This window comes from Nannospalax galili, unplaced genomic scaffold, assembly GCF_000622305.1.
Source record: "Nannospalax galili isolate Female #2095 unplaced genomic scaffold, S.galili_v1.0 scaffold207, whole genome shotgun sequence".
NCBI classification, from domain to species: Eukaryota; Metazoa; Chordata; class Mammalia; order Rodentia; family Spalacidae; genus Nannospalax; species Nannospalax galili.
In genome coordinates, this window is record NW_008358517.1 from 1,508,913 (window position 1) to 1,523,585 (window position 14,673).

The 14,673-nt window shown below is 35.3% G+C and overlaps 1 protein-coding gene across 5 annotated transcripts in view; it reads left to right on the forward strand.

The window, feature by feature from the left end:
* Positions 1–14,673, forward strand: part of Cdh18 (cadherin 18) — an 814,309-nt gene that overhangs the window by 707,842 nt on the left and 91,794 nt on the right. For all 5 annotated transcript variants that reach the window (XM_017795255.1, XM_017795257.2, XM_017795256.1 and 2 more), the window contains exon 6: positions 182–369. In XM_017795255.1, coding sequence (XP_017650744.1) covers positions 182–369 — 188 coding nt within the window. The remainder of the gene's footprint in view (positions 1–181; positions 370–14,673) is intronic.

The window sequence follows — 14,673 nt, forward strand, 5'->3', positions numbered from 1 at the left end:
TTTTATATCCCAGTATAAAAATATTATTATATATTGTATATTTATATCAGCCTACATTTGATTAAGCTCCCAAATCTAATGTTCTTTTGACTATGTAGTTGAAATACTTGTTACTGTTTGCTTGTAAGAGTGTCATTTTATGGCAATGATTGTAAGTTAATTATTATAAAATATTTTACAGAACACTATCAGCTCTATGTTCCTGAGTCAGCGCAAGTTGGTTCAGCTGTTGGGAAAATTAAGGCAAATGATGCAGACACCGGCCCAAATGCTGACATGACTTACTCCATCACTAATGGTGACGGGACTGGGATATTCTCTATCTCCACTGACAAAGATACCAGAGAAGGAATACTTTCCTTAAAGAAGGTAAAAAAAAGAAACATCCTGAATTACATAACTCACCAGTATTTCTAGGAATGGAAATTTGGCAGAAACATGAAGAGCCCATATTTTGTTGTTTCTAAAATCATATAGAAAAGGTATTTATGGGCATAAGGTTTTTCCTTTCATTTGTGAAGAACCGCCACTAAAGACCTTCTCCATTGCATCCTTTTAACTCAGTGACTCTCCTCATGTATCACTTGGATCTTTTCCCTAGTGAGCTTTTATGCTTTTGCATGAAAACACTGTCCGTTCTCCAACCAGGAAACAAATCTTTATTTCCTCCTGCTGTTGCGTATGTCGTTCATAACCTTTCTCTCCCATATTGCTATAAGGCTTACTAAAGTTTTTTAAGGTTTTCACTTTGATATTCAATTCAATTTTAATTTTTGTTATATTTGAATTTTTGATCTTCAGTCAGGTAATTTATGTATTTATGGTGGGAATATCTGATTAAGAACTCACAATGAATATGTATATATTAATTTTTGTTCAGGTTTTATGTGTGTCCAAAAGTCCTTGATATGCCCCAATTGTGCCAATTAAAAATTAAATGCAATGTATTTCAACTAAATTAAAAGAGACAAAATGTCATCAAAATAAGGTGTGGCATTTTCTATAATAATAACAGAGCACAGCTTTGATACTAGTGATGATATTGATTAAAATAGACATGAGGCTAAAAAAACTTAGAAGTTTGGCTCTTCAAAATTTAAAGTAATGATGATTAGATGACATAAATATCATGAAGACTCATAATTAACCATATTTTTATAAGTAAGCATATTTTTCTATTTTGTGAATTTCATACAATATATTTTGATCATATTTGTATAATCCCTCTAATATCTTCACCCCCTTTCTAAAGACCCAATAAATTTCTGTCTCTACTATACACAAATACACACACAGACATACACACACACATATATATGCCAAATAGTGTTTTTAAAAAAGAGAGATTATGAAACTCATAGGTAAATGGAACATAATTTTAATTGTATTTTCAGATAAGAGATTTATCATGAGTGTTATTTCTGTTCATCTCTTTATTCTGCTAGTTCCTACTAATCTAAGTAATATCAAGAAACTTTTAACTGATACAAGAATCTTCCTTCTGTTAGCTAAAACTTGTCAGGAGACAAAATTTGTTTTATGGGCATGAAACCTTCAATTCAGATATAGTGAAGTCATTCATTTCTCTTCTGTTCTTTCTTTTTGTTCTACTTAAAATTTTGTTACTGGAAAGTAGGGCAGGAGAGATGGCAAAGCAGTTAAGAACACTGACTGTTCTTGCAGAAGACCCGGGTTCAAATCCGAGCACCCATATGGCAGCTAACAACTGTCTGTAATTCCAGTTCCAAAGGACCTGATAGCCTCTTCTGTCACTTATCTACACACAGGCAATGCACACATCCACATAAAATAAAAATTAAAAAAAAAACTTTGTTACTGAAAAGTAAGGAATTTCACTTTAATTTCAATTATACAATATATTCATATATTTGTACACATCACATAGAACATGTACAATTAGCATAGAAAAAAGTTCCAAATATTTACATATGCTCAGATTTCATGTTGTTAATATAATAAAATTCATATACCTAGGCTAAGTGCATGTGTGTGTGTGTGTGTATGTAGATATTTGCCACTTCAATAAGTACTCAAGTAATTCTCCTCTGGAAAATGATTTTCCTGTGGAAGATATCTAGAAATTGTTTGACAAAATATATTCTAAACAAAAGATGTTGAAATGACCTTTTCCATACTTCTAGTTATCTGCCAGTGTGGCTCACATGAGCATTTTATTCTGTAATGTACAAAAGTCCTCTCAGTTCTTATCCAAGTAATCTCATATTGATTTAAAGTAAACGTTAAGTTGTTATTGAGAAAGAATGGAAACCAAGAATATTGTATGAAATAGAAGCATATAACCTTCTTTGTTAAGCTTTATATTAAGTTGATGAAGGTTATGAAGAATTTACTTACTACCATAATAAAATATTTTGATTTTAAGATGAGTGCCTGAAAAATGTTCCCATACAGAAAGAACAAAACTCAGTGGAGAATAAATGCAAGTTATAAGTCTAGGGAGCAGTTTATTAAAAGGTTGCAGTAGATGGAGAGAGAGTCTTGAATGGATCTATCACAGGTAAAATAAAATGTCAATTTATGATTGTTTGTATCATCCACTGAGAAAACTGAGTGCAAGAAAAGGAAGGACAGCACAGCTACAGATGCATTTACAGGAATCCAGCTGCAGCGTTTCTGTTAATGCCATCCAAGCCTCCCTGCCTGTTACCTAAAGCCTATTACCTTTATATAAAAGTGAGGTAATATTCTATTTCCAAAAGGAAAGTCAGTTGCAGTTTTCTGTATTTATGTTATGAGGATCAAGTATATTTTACTACGAAAAGGACAATAAAGTAATCTTAGCATGCTGAATGGCCACGGTTATTTTGATACTATTCCAAATACGCAATTACATTTCCATATTTGATTAATGTACTTAATTTTATTTTGCATGCACACAACACATATTTTGAATATTTTTTTCAGTTGGCTAAAATAATAATGATATACTAAAGGTAGTTTTGGAAATTAGTTTAAATTGTCCTCAAATTTTGTTCCTTTTCTAGATATCTTTCTTTAACATTGAGTTAATGTTTACACTCATGTAATTGTTAAATATTTGACATTAGTATTATCAATTTCTGGTTATTACATTGTTGTACATTTTATGCTATAAATGAGTACAATTTGAAGAGATCTGTATTCCTCAGAACATTTCAACCTTCAGAAGATATTGGTACAGGTGGCAGGAAATGGATAAACACTCCATGAAATCCTGTTTCTTCTTTAATCTGTAAGGCAGTTCACCTTAGTCAGCAAGGCAGAAAAGCTAATCTCTTAGAGATCAGGATCGGTGCTGCTCTATAAATCAGCAGCAACAGCCCCAGTTCACCCAGGTCCATATCATGCCTTCCTCAGAAAATTGCGAAGTTGAATTCCCTGATGCATGACTTGGTACATTGTAAATACACTTTGATAAGCTTCATTCATTGTTTAATGGACCATGACCGGGTGGAAGGCAAGGAAGATAAGGATGAAAGCAAGTGGTGCGCTTTCCTCTGACATAAGCCTCTGAAGCTTGAGGAGAAACATCTCAGCTGTCTCTTTTCGGGTGCTCCTCTTACTCATTTAGACAGGCACTCTATAAAATTTGTTCTAATTAGTATTTTTTCCATTTTTATTAAAGTTTCCAATTTTATTTGTTATCTTCAATGTTTGCGACTACCATGTGCACATTCGTCTTCTTTTTATTTTTTTTTAATTGAAATTTTGTGTGTTTCATACACAACCTCTTAATTATCTTTATATTCCCTTGCCCATTGGCATCCTCCCATATCCCCAACCCCACTGAATTTCATGCATTTTGTCATTTATATTAAGGTCAATGGAGTCATGTTAATGTCCCCTGATATCCCCTTGGTGAAAGTTCATTCACTGCGGTCTAGTATCCCTATCTAGAGTCACTACCTTAAAGAAGACCAGCTCTTCCTCAACCAGTAGTAATCAGCTACCCAATAGTTATTCAACCATGATTGGGGCTTGCTATCCATTTCCACAGTTCTATGCTGGGTTTTTTTGTCTGCTTGAGTTTCCATGGGTCATGTGCATGCTGCCTCCATTACTGTAAGTTCCAGGAGCCTGCAAAACTGTTTCCGTATAGTCATGCTCCTCCTCCCCGACTCTACCATCATTTGTCTTCTTATAGCTCATTAAATTCATATACAATATTTATCCACTAAAGTCATAAACCCTTAAGCTTGCCCTTTCATCATCAACAGATGGGGGAAAACAAGCTTATTAGTGCAAAACCAGTTTAGAACTTGTTCTTTCCATTTACAACACCTAGAACTTTATTTGGTCTGTGAAGCTCCAGTTCTCTTATTAACGCTTCAGAAGGTGACTAGGAAAAATACTAAACAGAATGTGGAAATCATGCTCTAAGCTGTGATTGACTCGTTCTCATAACGTTACCCTTCATCTCATTTTATAGCTTCCATTCTTTCTGGGTTTTGTCAGTTTCTCAGCTCTATTTCCTGTACTGCTCCATGTACTTTTTTTGTTTGTTTGTGCTAGACCTTTTAATTCATGGTACTCAGTTCTCTTTGAGGTTGACTAAGAAAGAAATACTTGGTAGGACTTCAATTGCATGACCATACTACCCTAGTTTCTTGCTGATCTACTTCCCCCTTCTTTGTTGCAAAGAACATGCTCATTCTTTCCTACAAACTTCAGGTTAAACAGTCCATTTAAATGTCTGTTTTCTGTCACAAATTTTCTTTGGGTCATCTTTAAACTCACATGTAGAAAACACTGAAATTTATTTCCCTCTTAAAACTGCTGTTTCTTGTAGGATAGATCCTTTCTCTTTTCTAAGTAACTAACTATGAAGGTATTTATCATTCACCTGAATGCATATTTGTGTGTACTGAAAAAAATCCTATCTTTGTCGGTAAGGGATTTAAGTGTTGTTGTGACCAGATGTGTGTGTGTGTGTGTCCTTGCATGTTTGTGCGTTTATTTTAATATGTACAGTGTATAAAGTATATAATATGTATGTACACAGTATACTGTGGCATTTAACAAACCAATGTGAGGTGTGTTATAAGAGTAAACAGAATACTAAAATATATATTTTAAATTTAAGTCAATTCTAAGAGACCACAATGACATATTTCTATTATACTCAGACAATTGGACAATATCTAGGCCAAATAACATGTATTTGGTTCTTAGAGTACTGTGTTTATTGAGTTTTTCGTTCCTACTCATTTGTTTTAGTGAGAGAATGAGGATCAGGATGTTCTTTGCTATGGACTTTAATGCTTTTAGATGAGGAAATCCAAAGAACAACAAATAAGAGAAACAAATGACTGAGTGCACAACAGGAATCTGACACAGCCATGCTTTGGAGGGTGTAACTTTGTAGGGTTCATTATGAACAGTCATTTAGTACTCTACTTTTAAAATGTCAGCCACACATTTGTTTTTGCTCTTGTAATGTTCCAATATCTGAATATCCATTCTGATGATAGAGGGAATAGCCCAAGTTTAATCTGATGAAATTTATTGCTGTATTTCTAATGTTTTAGGCAAAGGGAAGTGATTTGGAAGAGGACTGCTATTTGGCAACTTTGTTCTAGTTGATTACCTGTGGGCATGGCCATGAGATTAGTTACTCAAAGCTTCATTGAATGTCAATTGTGTCTTTTAAAAAAAGCTTCACATATGATTACTGTGTAACCTTTCCACATTCTAACTCCTCTCATGTCTCCCCCATACCCTCTTAAAATTTCTGGCCCCCCTTTTTAATTTTGGTTACTACTGTTATTTATAAATGCATATATATGCATACATGTGTATGTGTGTGTGTAGTTGATGTGCATGCGTACATGTGTTAAGAGCTGACCACTTGGCATTAGATAATCTATCAGGGAGCTAGTCCTTGGAGAAAATTATTCTTCCTTTAGCATCCATTGATTTCCCATAGTTCTTCACCGAGAAGTGGGACCCTATAAAATCTCCCCCATTCACACTAGCATGTCTACTGGTCTTGTCAATATGCATGTCTTAGTAGATGTCCATGTAGTTGAGATGTGATGAGTACAGCTCTCCAGTCATGTATAAGATTCCTCCCTGAAAACTAGGTCTCATAGTCTCAGAAGGTGCTTTGCAAACTTCCAAGGTAGGAAAAATAAATCAGTGGTCCTACCCAACTCTAATGCCCACGAATTACAACAGTGACTATCCCAGCAAAATATCTGTTGGTGCAATAGTGTCACTTTTAGCTTGGGGGTAATCAACAGTTGCCTAATTGGACTTAAGGCCCACTCAACAGGTGCAAATCCATGTGTAGTAGCACAAACATAGGCAAATTGGAGAGGTCACAGAGAAGAATCTCCTACTGCCACTTTCTCAACTAATATAATTTCTTAATATAGTCTACATAATTATATTTACAAAGAAATGTACCCCTCGCCATTCATCAAAGAAGCAACACATGGAGACAATAACAGAGTTCCACAACTGATCAAAATGTAAACAAGAGACCGAGTGATGACTACTTCCAGTCCATGCATGTACAATGACCATGTGATGGCTACCACCAATAGATACGTCTACAATGCAATGCTTACCCTAAAGCTTAGGGAGCATCATGGAAGAGTGTGCAAGGAATTGTAAGAGATGGAGGAACAGGGATTTTACTGCTAAAGTGCTGATTATCCCAAATACATAGAGTAATTTACAAAATAATTTAGTACACTAGTTGGAAACTGATGAACTGAAGACAAATTGTGGTTAGTTAAGCTCTGTTCATCCATTACTACTGATAAGCTTTGATATGTGTGAGCCAATTTGTGATATATATATATATATATATATAAGCCATATACAACTATGAACTTGTATATAATTACATATATATGATGGATTATTTGAGATGAAAGATGTTTTCAATAGTTCCAACATTCAAGTGACAATAATACATTAATTTTTATCAGTTTCAGTGTAATCATACACAAGTGAATGAGCATTAACTCTTCTGCTAAGATAACACTATATATAGTAAGAAAGTTTTGCATGGACTCCAGTCTCCATAGAAGGCACATCATCCATGAAATACCTCATATAAGGACCACATAGCACATCAGTAACCAAGTGCAGAGAGAGATATGTTAGTTACAATAACCCATATTTCCTTATTTTTGTATAACGTAATTTATAATGCACATTTATAGGAAAATTGAAATTATAATATCAGGTAATATCCCAAAATACAACTGTTTTCCGTGATAAAAATGATATTTTAATGTATAACCATGGTGCTATGAACTTGATCTTTACCATCCTGAAATGTAAAATTTTACTGAAGGTACAACATAGAAATTAGATAAAGAAAGACTCAAATGAAACTTACTTATTGCCTCAGAGTCCAGAACAACATCCCACCCTTAAACTCCATGCAAAATTGACTAATGGAGTGACTTGGATCAACCATACTTTCAGCATCCATAGACTTTTGATGGTAACATAGTTTGAGAGGAGGAACACACAGAATGATTGAGGTATGGTAGAAGTGATAAATGAGAAATGGTTAAGATTAACTAAATATGTAAAGCTAGCTGGAGCAAGATTGATGAGTTAAATGATAACTACATTAATGCGAACTAGACTAATATTAAAGAGGCAAAAGTATTGTTTTATAAGTGAGAATGAACAGTGGTATGTAAAGGTAATTACTAAGAGTAATAGGATAAAATCAAGAAACTAAAATGTTCTATGAAAGCAAAGTGAACTCAGTCACAATGAGCTGTTAAATTGGGGTACTGAGCAATATCTAAAGAAATGGAAGAGAGATCCAGCTGGCTAGGGATGTTACACTATATCCCTGGGTGAGCATTTCTTGAAGAGACCAAGGATATAGAGAATATTTATACGTGACTAGAGAGATGGCTTGACAGTTAAGACATTCCTGAGGAACCGGGTTCGATTCATGGCACCCACATGGTGGCTAACAACTATCTGTTGTTACATATATGCAAGAAAAATGCTCATACACTAGAAATAACAAACTTAAAAATTTAAAAATCGTACATGACAGCATGCATGAAATCCTTTGGGGGGTCCTGTGGAAGGGTATCAATGGGAAAGGGGGTATGCAGGTATACTGAAGACCGAGATGTGTATGAAACACACAAAAAATAAATAAATTTTTTTAATTATAGAAAGAATTTTGTATACATAGTTTTCATTTCTTAGCTCTAGAAATCATTGAATTAAAGAATTTAAAAAGGTACAGAGACATCTGGTAATTAAAATTAACTTTATTAATCTTTAATTTTGTAATAAATACTTAAAAAGACAGTTCATGCGATGTCTTAAAATAAGGACACTATATGCCATAATAAATCTATTTCTTTGCATTCGTGTAAACTGAACATTATATTATACTACTATTTTTCATTTGATGTTTTGATAGAACCCATCCTTGAAGGACACAGTTGACATAGTTCATAGCCTGAGTTGAAATATGTGTCACCTATAGGTTGTTGGAGGTGGGAAATTTCTTAATTTTTCTGACTTCTGATTCCTCCTTTATGAGAAAAGCAATTATAGGTTACTATTAAATGATTCCATCTATATTAAATGTTTGAGCACATGCAGCTGTTGACAATTCATATTATAGAATTAATATAGAATTTTTCATGTTTCAGTTAACTAGGATGTTAAGCGTGTGTATATTGAGACGGGAAGAGCGATCCATCTCTTTCCACATACTATAAATTATCTCAGATATGCAAAATATAAATAAGAATTAGACCATACACTTTCTCTTGGAGAACATTGTATAGAGTGAAATACTGTGCAAATGGAAGATATAGAGTGTAAGGTGCACTTACACTTTCAAACATTGGAGAATGTCAGGATTTGCTTCAGAAAATACTTTTAAATGTCTTTGGATGAGTATCTGCCAGACACTCAGGAAAATTAATTTGAGCAAATGATTTTTATCTGGTAACCTAGTTTTCAAATATGGACATTACAGGGAAATAATTCTATGAAGTTGAGAACATGATACATGCTAGAGGGATGATTTAGTGGGGAAAAAACTTTCTTAACAGACATGATTACCTGAGTTTTGGTCAGTAGAAGGGAGGTGTAGGCAGGAGAATACGTGTCAACTTGCCAATCAGCTAGGCAAATCTGGAAGTCCAGAAGAAACAGACACTCTGCTTCAAGCAAAAAGAAAGATGAGGCCTGACTTTGTCCTGTACTCTTCATACATGTTGCTGTGGCATATGCATGTGTGTACTCAAACACATGAACAGGCACACTAAAACATATAAAGATAAGAGAAAAATGCAGTGCATTGTCTTTGTAAATGATCCTGCTGTGGAGACCTCTTTGCGAAAATGGCCAGTGGGAGCTCAGATGATAGTTATCCTCACAATGCAAGGAGATGAGAATGGAAAGAGCTTTCCCTCTAAGATGGAAAGGAATGCAGAAATTGGATGGGAGTGATAAAGACTCACTGATGGTTTTATTAGAAACAGTTTAGAATGGAAGAATATTAGTCAGAGCCAATCAATCAATTTTACATTTGTAAGAATACTCGGGAATAGAAAAGGTAAAATAAGTAATTTTAATAATATACAAAGGATGTAGTGGAGAAACACTCTATTTCATGTGTTTATTAGTATATGATATTAATGCTTCTTGTTGAAAATCTACAGCTAAGTACAAACTGGTAATCAAAAGAAAAGTATAAACCTTCCCAAATAGCAGAAATAACAGAAGGGCCTCATTCTGCAAACCAAAGGCTTTTAAAACAAAACATATAAGCCAGTGTAAAAAGACAATGTACGCGAAAGGTAAACAGCACATAGAATTTCATTGATCACCATGATAGATTCCAAACTGAAATCACAAAAATAACAAAATGTTTCAATCTTAAATCCATCAGTTCATGAGTATGCAACGTGTACAAATGACCCACGTAGCACAGGACACAGTACATTCTCAAAGCAGAAGTCATGGTCTTTATAAGATTTTCCTAGAAGCAGACTGATTCTCAGAGACTTATAGTGTGCTTGTTTCAGTTGATGACAGACAAGTCCTTTCAAGTTGAAGAAGATTGAGTAACATAGGGACTTCATATAAGGCAATCTGGGTTTGGAATATAAAGTCTTTTAAAGTTTATCTGTTTTCTGAGAATTTTGTACTTGTGCATATGTATTTTTATAACATTCACCCCCTCCTCTGCCCCTCTACCTAATTCATATCTTTACTTTTTGTTGTTTCTGTTTTTTTTTTCTTTGAGACAATGTAAATCTAATGAGGTATATCTGTGTGGGCATGGGTGTAGACATCATCCACTGGAGCATGGACCGAGGCAGACCCAGAGGTCACACCACTGTAGAAAACTGACCATCCTCCCAGCAGCCAGCAGCTGCCAACAGCTTCTCTGGTAGGGGATGGTCCAATGAGTCCCTCCCCATCCATTCTGGAATGTTCACTGGCTTGATCTTCTGCAGGCCTTAGGCAGGGAATCAAAGCTGCTATGAGTTCACAAGTATATCAGTCCTGCCAGTCTCTTCCCCACCCCTCACACCACAGGATGCAGTTACAATTTTTGTATTCCTTGAGTCAATGTTCCTTGAGACTTAAAGTGAGAGGATCAATGTGGATGGATGTCCTTTTAGGATTGAGTACTCCACGATCACTTATTCTGGACAATGTAACTAGTTTAGTTGTATTAACCACCCAGTCATCCACGGACAAAGAGTACTTTTGCTAATCTTTTTTTTTTTTTTACAGTGAAGTTTTTATTGAATACACTTTTCTGTTTTGACAGTGCTGTCCAGTTTGAGACTGGGTCAGTCAGCAAAGGGTCCAGGTTGTTACCACTTGAGGCAGGTGTACAGTTTGGGGAGTCCACAGGGCTGGGAGGGAAGAGCCGTCTCAGAGAGGCAGAACATGGTGTTTCCGCAGGTGAAAGAGAAATTTCACTGGATAGAGAAGAGCAGATGCCCAGACAAGGCAAGGATGGAAAGGCTCAAATCTGGGCCATCCTCATTCCTCCCAAATGTATGGAAAACAATATTAATTTTTTCAGGTAAATAATAAATTAAGTAGCTTTGCAATGCTGAAGATGGACCCCAGGGCCTGTGCAAACCAGGCAAACTGTCTACTACTGAACTACAATCTTAGCCTCTGAAATGTTATTCATTTTTTGGCTTTTTTTAACTTTTAAAAAATTATTGAGAATTTCATACATGCGTATAATGTGTTTGATCAAATCCACACCCACTGCCTCCCCTCCGAATCCTCCCATATCTCCCCTTCACTTTTTCCTGACAATTTTGTGTACTCTTTTTCTAAGAGGCTTCTTGCTATTTTAACATTCCCCCTCTGAAGGGCTAACCCTAAAGTCTTTTAGGGATAAAATAAAAGCTGCCAAATACTTTTGACAAATACATTTGGCCTTTGGAACAGTATTTTGCTAAGAGGCTGAAGGACAGTTTGACTTTTAGCCAAGAAACTGGCTACTCTTCTTTGGGGTATTTTTACCCTTACTGCTTAGTCAATTCCTATCACCTATTCTTATCACACCACCCTCTGAAGAGGTGACCCAGCTTGTGGATAGGGAATCAGAATGCAGACCACTCTGACTTCCATGCTGAACAAAGACTCAGGGTGAGGCAGTTGGAGCACCCCTTAAGTGGGTCTATCTAAAGACTCCCAAATTGCATAACTATTACCTGTAGGGAAAAAAGAAAATCCTTGACTGGTGCCTAGGAGATGTGAAGGAGAAGTAAAGGCAAGACTAGGTAGCATTACAAGTTATTGACAGAGAACCAGAAAAAGGTCAGATAGGGCAAATTTCAAATATTCATATCAGAGTCCATTGAAATTTCTTGACAAGAGCTACCAAAAGAATCTCTATTGGCTTCCTCTTCATTTTTCTTTTTTCTGCCAATGCTGTACTGGAGAGTGATGGACTCAGGATTTATTTTCAGGCACTTTGATCACTGTTGGAGTGGCTAGAATCAGTGTCAGTTCCCACCTAAAGGCTTCTCGATAGGGGCTTCTTGATAGCCATCGTTTTAGAACAATAATGGGTTGTCTCCCCTTAGCTACAGGTGGGCACTACAGTATTAGAGACCAAGATTTGAAGTCTTACATCTGAGCAGTACTTTCTGATTAGAAATGAAATCATCAATGAGAAACAGTTGTCTAAATAACATTTTATAGGGACTTAAGCCTAATGCCTGCAAAGTGTAATCCCTTGAACTCTTAAAGAAATATGCTGTTCACTTTAATTTTGGTTATACTTTCCTTTTGGGTGTTTAAAACTGTATAGTTGGCCCAAATAAACCAATTTATTTTTACTCTTAAAGCCATTTGAGGATCTGTTCTTCAGGGGTCACATGGGCTTGGGAGGAACCCCTGGCTCCTTTCTTTAAAACGATCCATCTATGTGAAGATAAGTCAAAGGTCCTACTCAATCATGACTGGCTTCACTTGGAAGCGTGGAGGAAATGTTTCCTTTCTGTTGACCCTCCTCTTTGTAGACTGGACACTAGTTCAAGTCCGTTTGATGGGTCTCCATGGATTCCCTGAACAAGAGGACAGGTGATTCACCACAGTTACAGAACAGTTTGAGGGAACTGGAACTTAATCAACTTAGGAGGGCAGGGAACAAAAACTGTCCTTTAAGTCCCTCTAACCAGATTAGGATAGGCCTGAAAGCATGGCTGTTAAACATCCAAGAAGGTTAGTTTCTACCAGTTTGGTACTTTTACTTACCATGTGCTATGTAGATAAACCTTGGGCAAAAATGAAACTTTCTCAGGTAAACATTGACTAGACATATATTTTTTCCTTGAACTAGTTGACTAAACTATGACATTAGAAATTTTAAAATTATGTGTATATTATTTTTGTCTCATCCTTTATATATCATAGCAAACCTATAAGACCTTCATCATTTGCTTAGGCTTTTTCATTTTATCTATTTTGGAAAAGAGCTCCATTCCCATATCCTTTTAACATCCTTTACATTTACAGCTTCTTTTTAAATAATTATGAGACATAATACCATTAATAAATAAATTTTCCATTTTGAGAATTCTTTTCCTGAAGATACTAAGCAATGTTTATCCCCTTCTAAGGTTCTGTTGTCAAACCAATGTATGACTAAAGTTTACCTGGTGAACCAATGATTTACTGAACTTACTTACAAAGATGACTGAGGGGTTGCTGAGGTGTATGAGTGACCTGAGTGTATGCACACTGGAAAGCCTTTACCCAGCAAGGATCAAGCCTTCTCTTCCTAGCCTTTACCATATTTTATACTTTCATCCTTCCCAAATCCAGGAGACCATGTGTGATTAGGGCCAAATTACATACGGTTGGTTGAGAAGGGTGGCTGGATACTCCAGTGAGGGTCAAATGACCCTTCTTGCCCCTCCTTTAATGAAGTAGCACAAACGACAACAAGCCTAATTGTGACAATATTTAGCAAGCTGGTACCACTGAATTCATGAAGATGGTAATTATTTCACCCAGAAGAGATTGCTGTACAGCATCATCTTATTAAAATAACATGAACTATAAAAGGATTTGGTGTTAAGATCCAGAAATGACCGTATCTCATGGGGTCATTTTCACAATAAAAATTCTTCCAATCCATGAGTATGTGAGGTCCTTCCATTTCCTGGTGTCTTCCTCAGTCTCTTTCTTTAACAATTTAAAATTTTCATTGCAGAGATCCTTGGTGTCTTGGGTGAAGTTTATTCCAAGAAATTTTATTTTGCAGCTATTGTGAATGGGAGCTTTTCCCTTTACTCTTTCTCCAATTGCTTGTTATGGATTTATAGAAAGGCTACTGATTTTGTAGATTAATTTTGTAACATGCCCCTTAACTGAAAAGTGTTAATAATTTCTAGTAGTTTTCTGGTAGAATTTTTGAGTTCTCTTAGATGTTGTATCCTATCATCTGCAAAAAGTCATAATTTGATCTCTTCTTTTCCAATTATTACTCCTTTAATTTACTTATCCTCTCTTATTGCTCTCTCAAGAGTTTAAAGCACTATGTTGGAGTGGAGATAGTGGATATTGTTGTCTGATTCCTGATTTTAATTGGAGTGCTTCCAGTTTTTCTCTATTTAGAATGATATTGACAGTGGGTTTCTTGTATATAGCTTTTTAAAAATATATTTAATATCCACATAATTAGAAGAAGCACTTCATTACAACTTTAACATATTCAGTAAAAATTTACAGAGCAAATATACAACTCTTTCAAAAGTGGCTATAAATTTTTAGGTTCACTGTTGAATTAATACAGTTATACAATATTGAACTCGATATAAGCCCTGTAAGACAAAATTGAATGAGTTATTAACCTTTAAAAAAGCTCTCCATTTCCTTTTAAAATATAGTTTCCTACAGAAAAACTCATTTTTAATGCTATGAACACTTAGATATTTGCACATGTGTCTCTAATCTCTATGTATCTGATTATTACTAGTCACAGTCTGTTACACTCAGAGCCTTGGCACCTGAGTATGGATATAAAGTCATCAGGTAGATTTCAATGGTAATATTATTACCTCTACTAATTAACATGAGGTAAAGTTTTATGCTTCTTCCTCAAATATAACTCTTTGTTGATTTTTTTGTGTGTATATCATACAGAACATCCCAAAC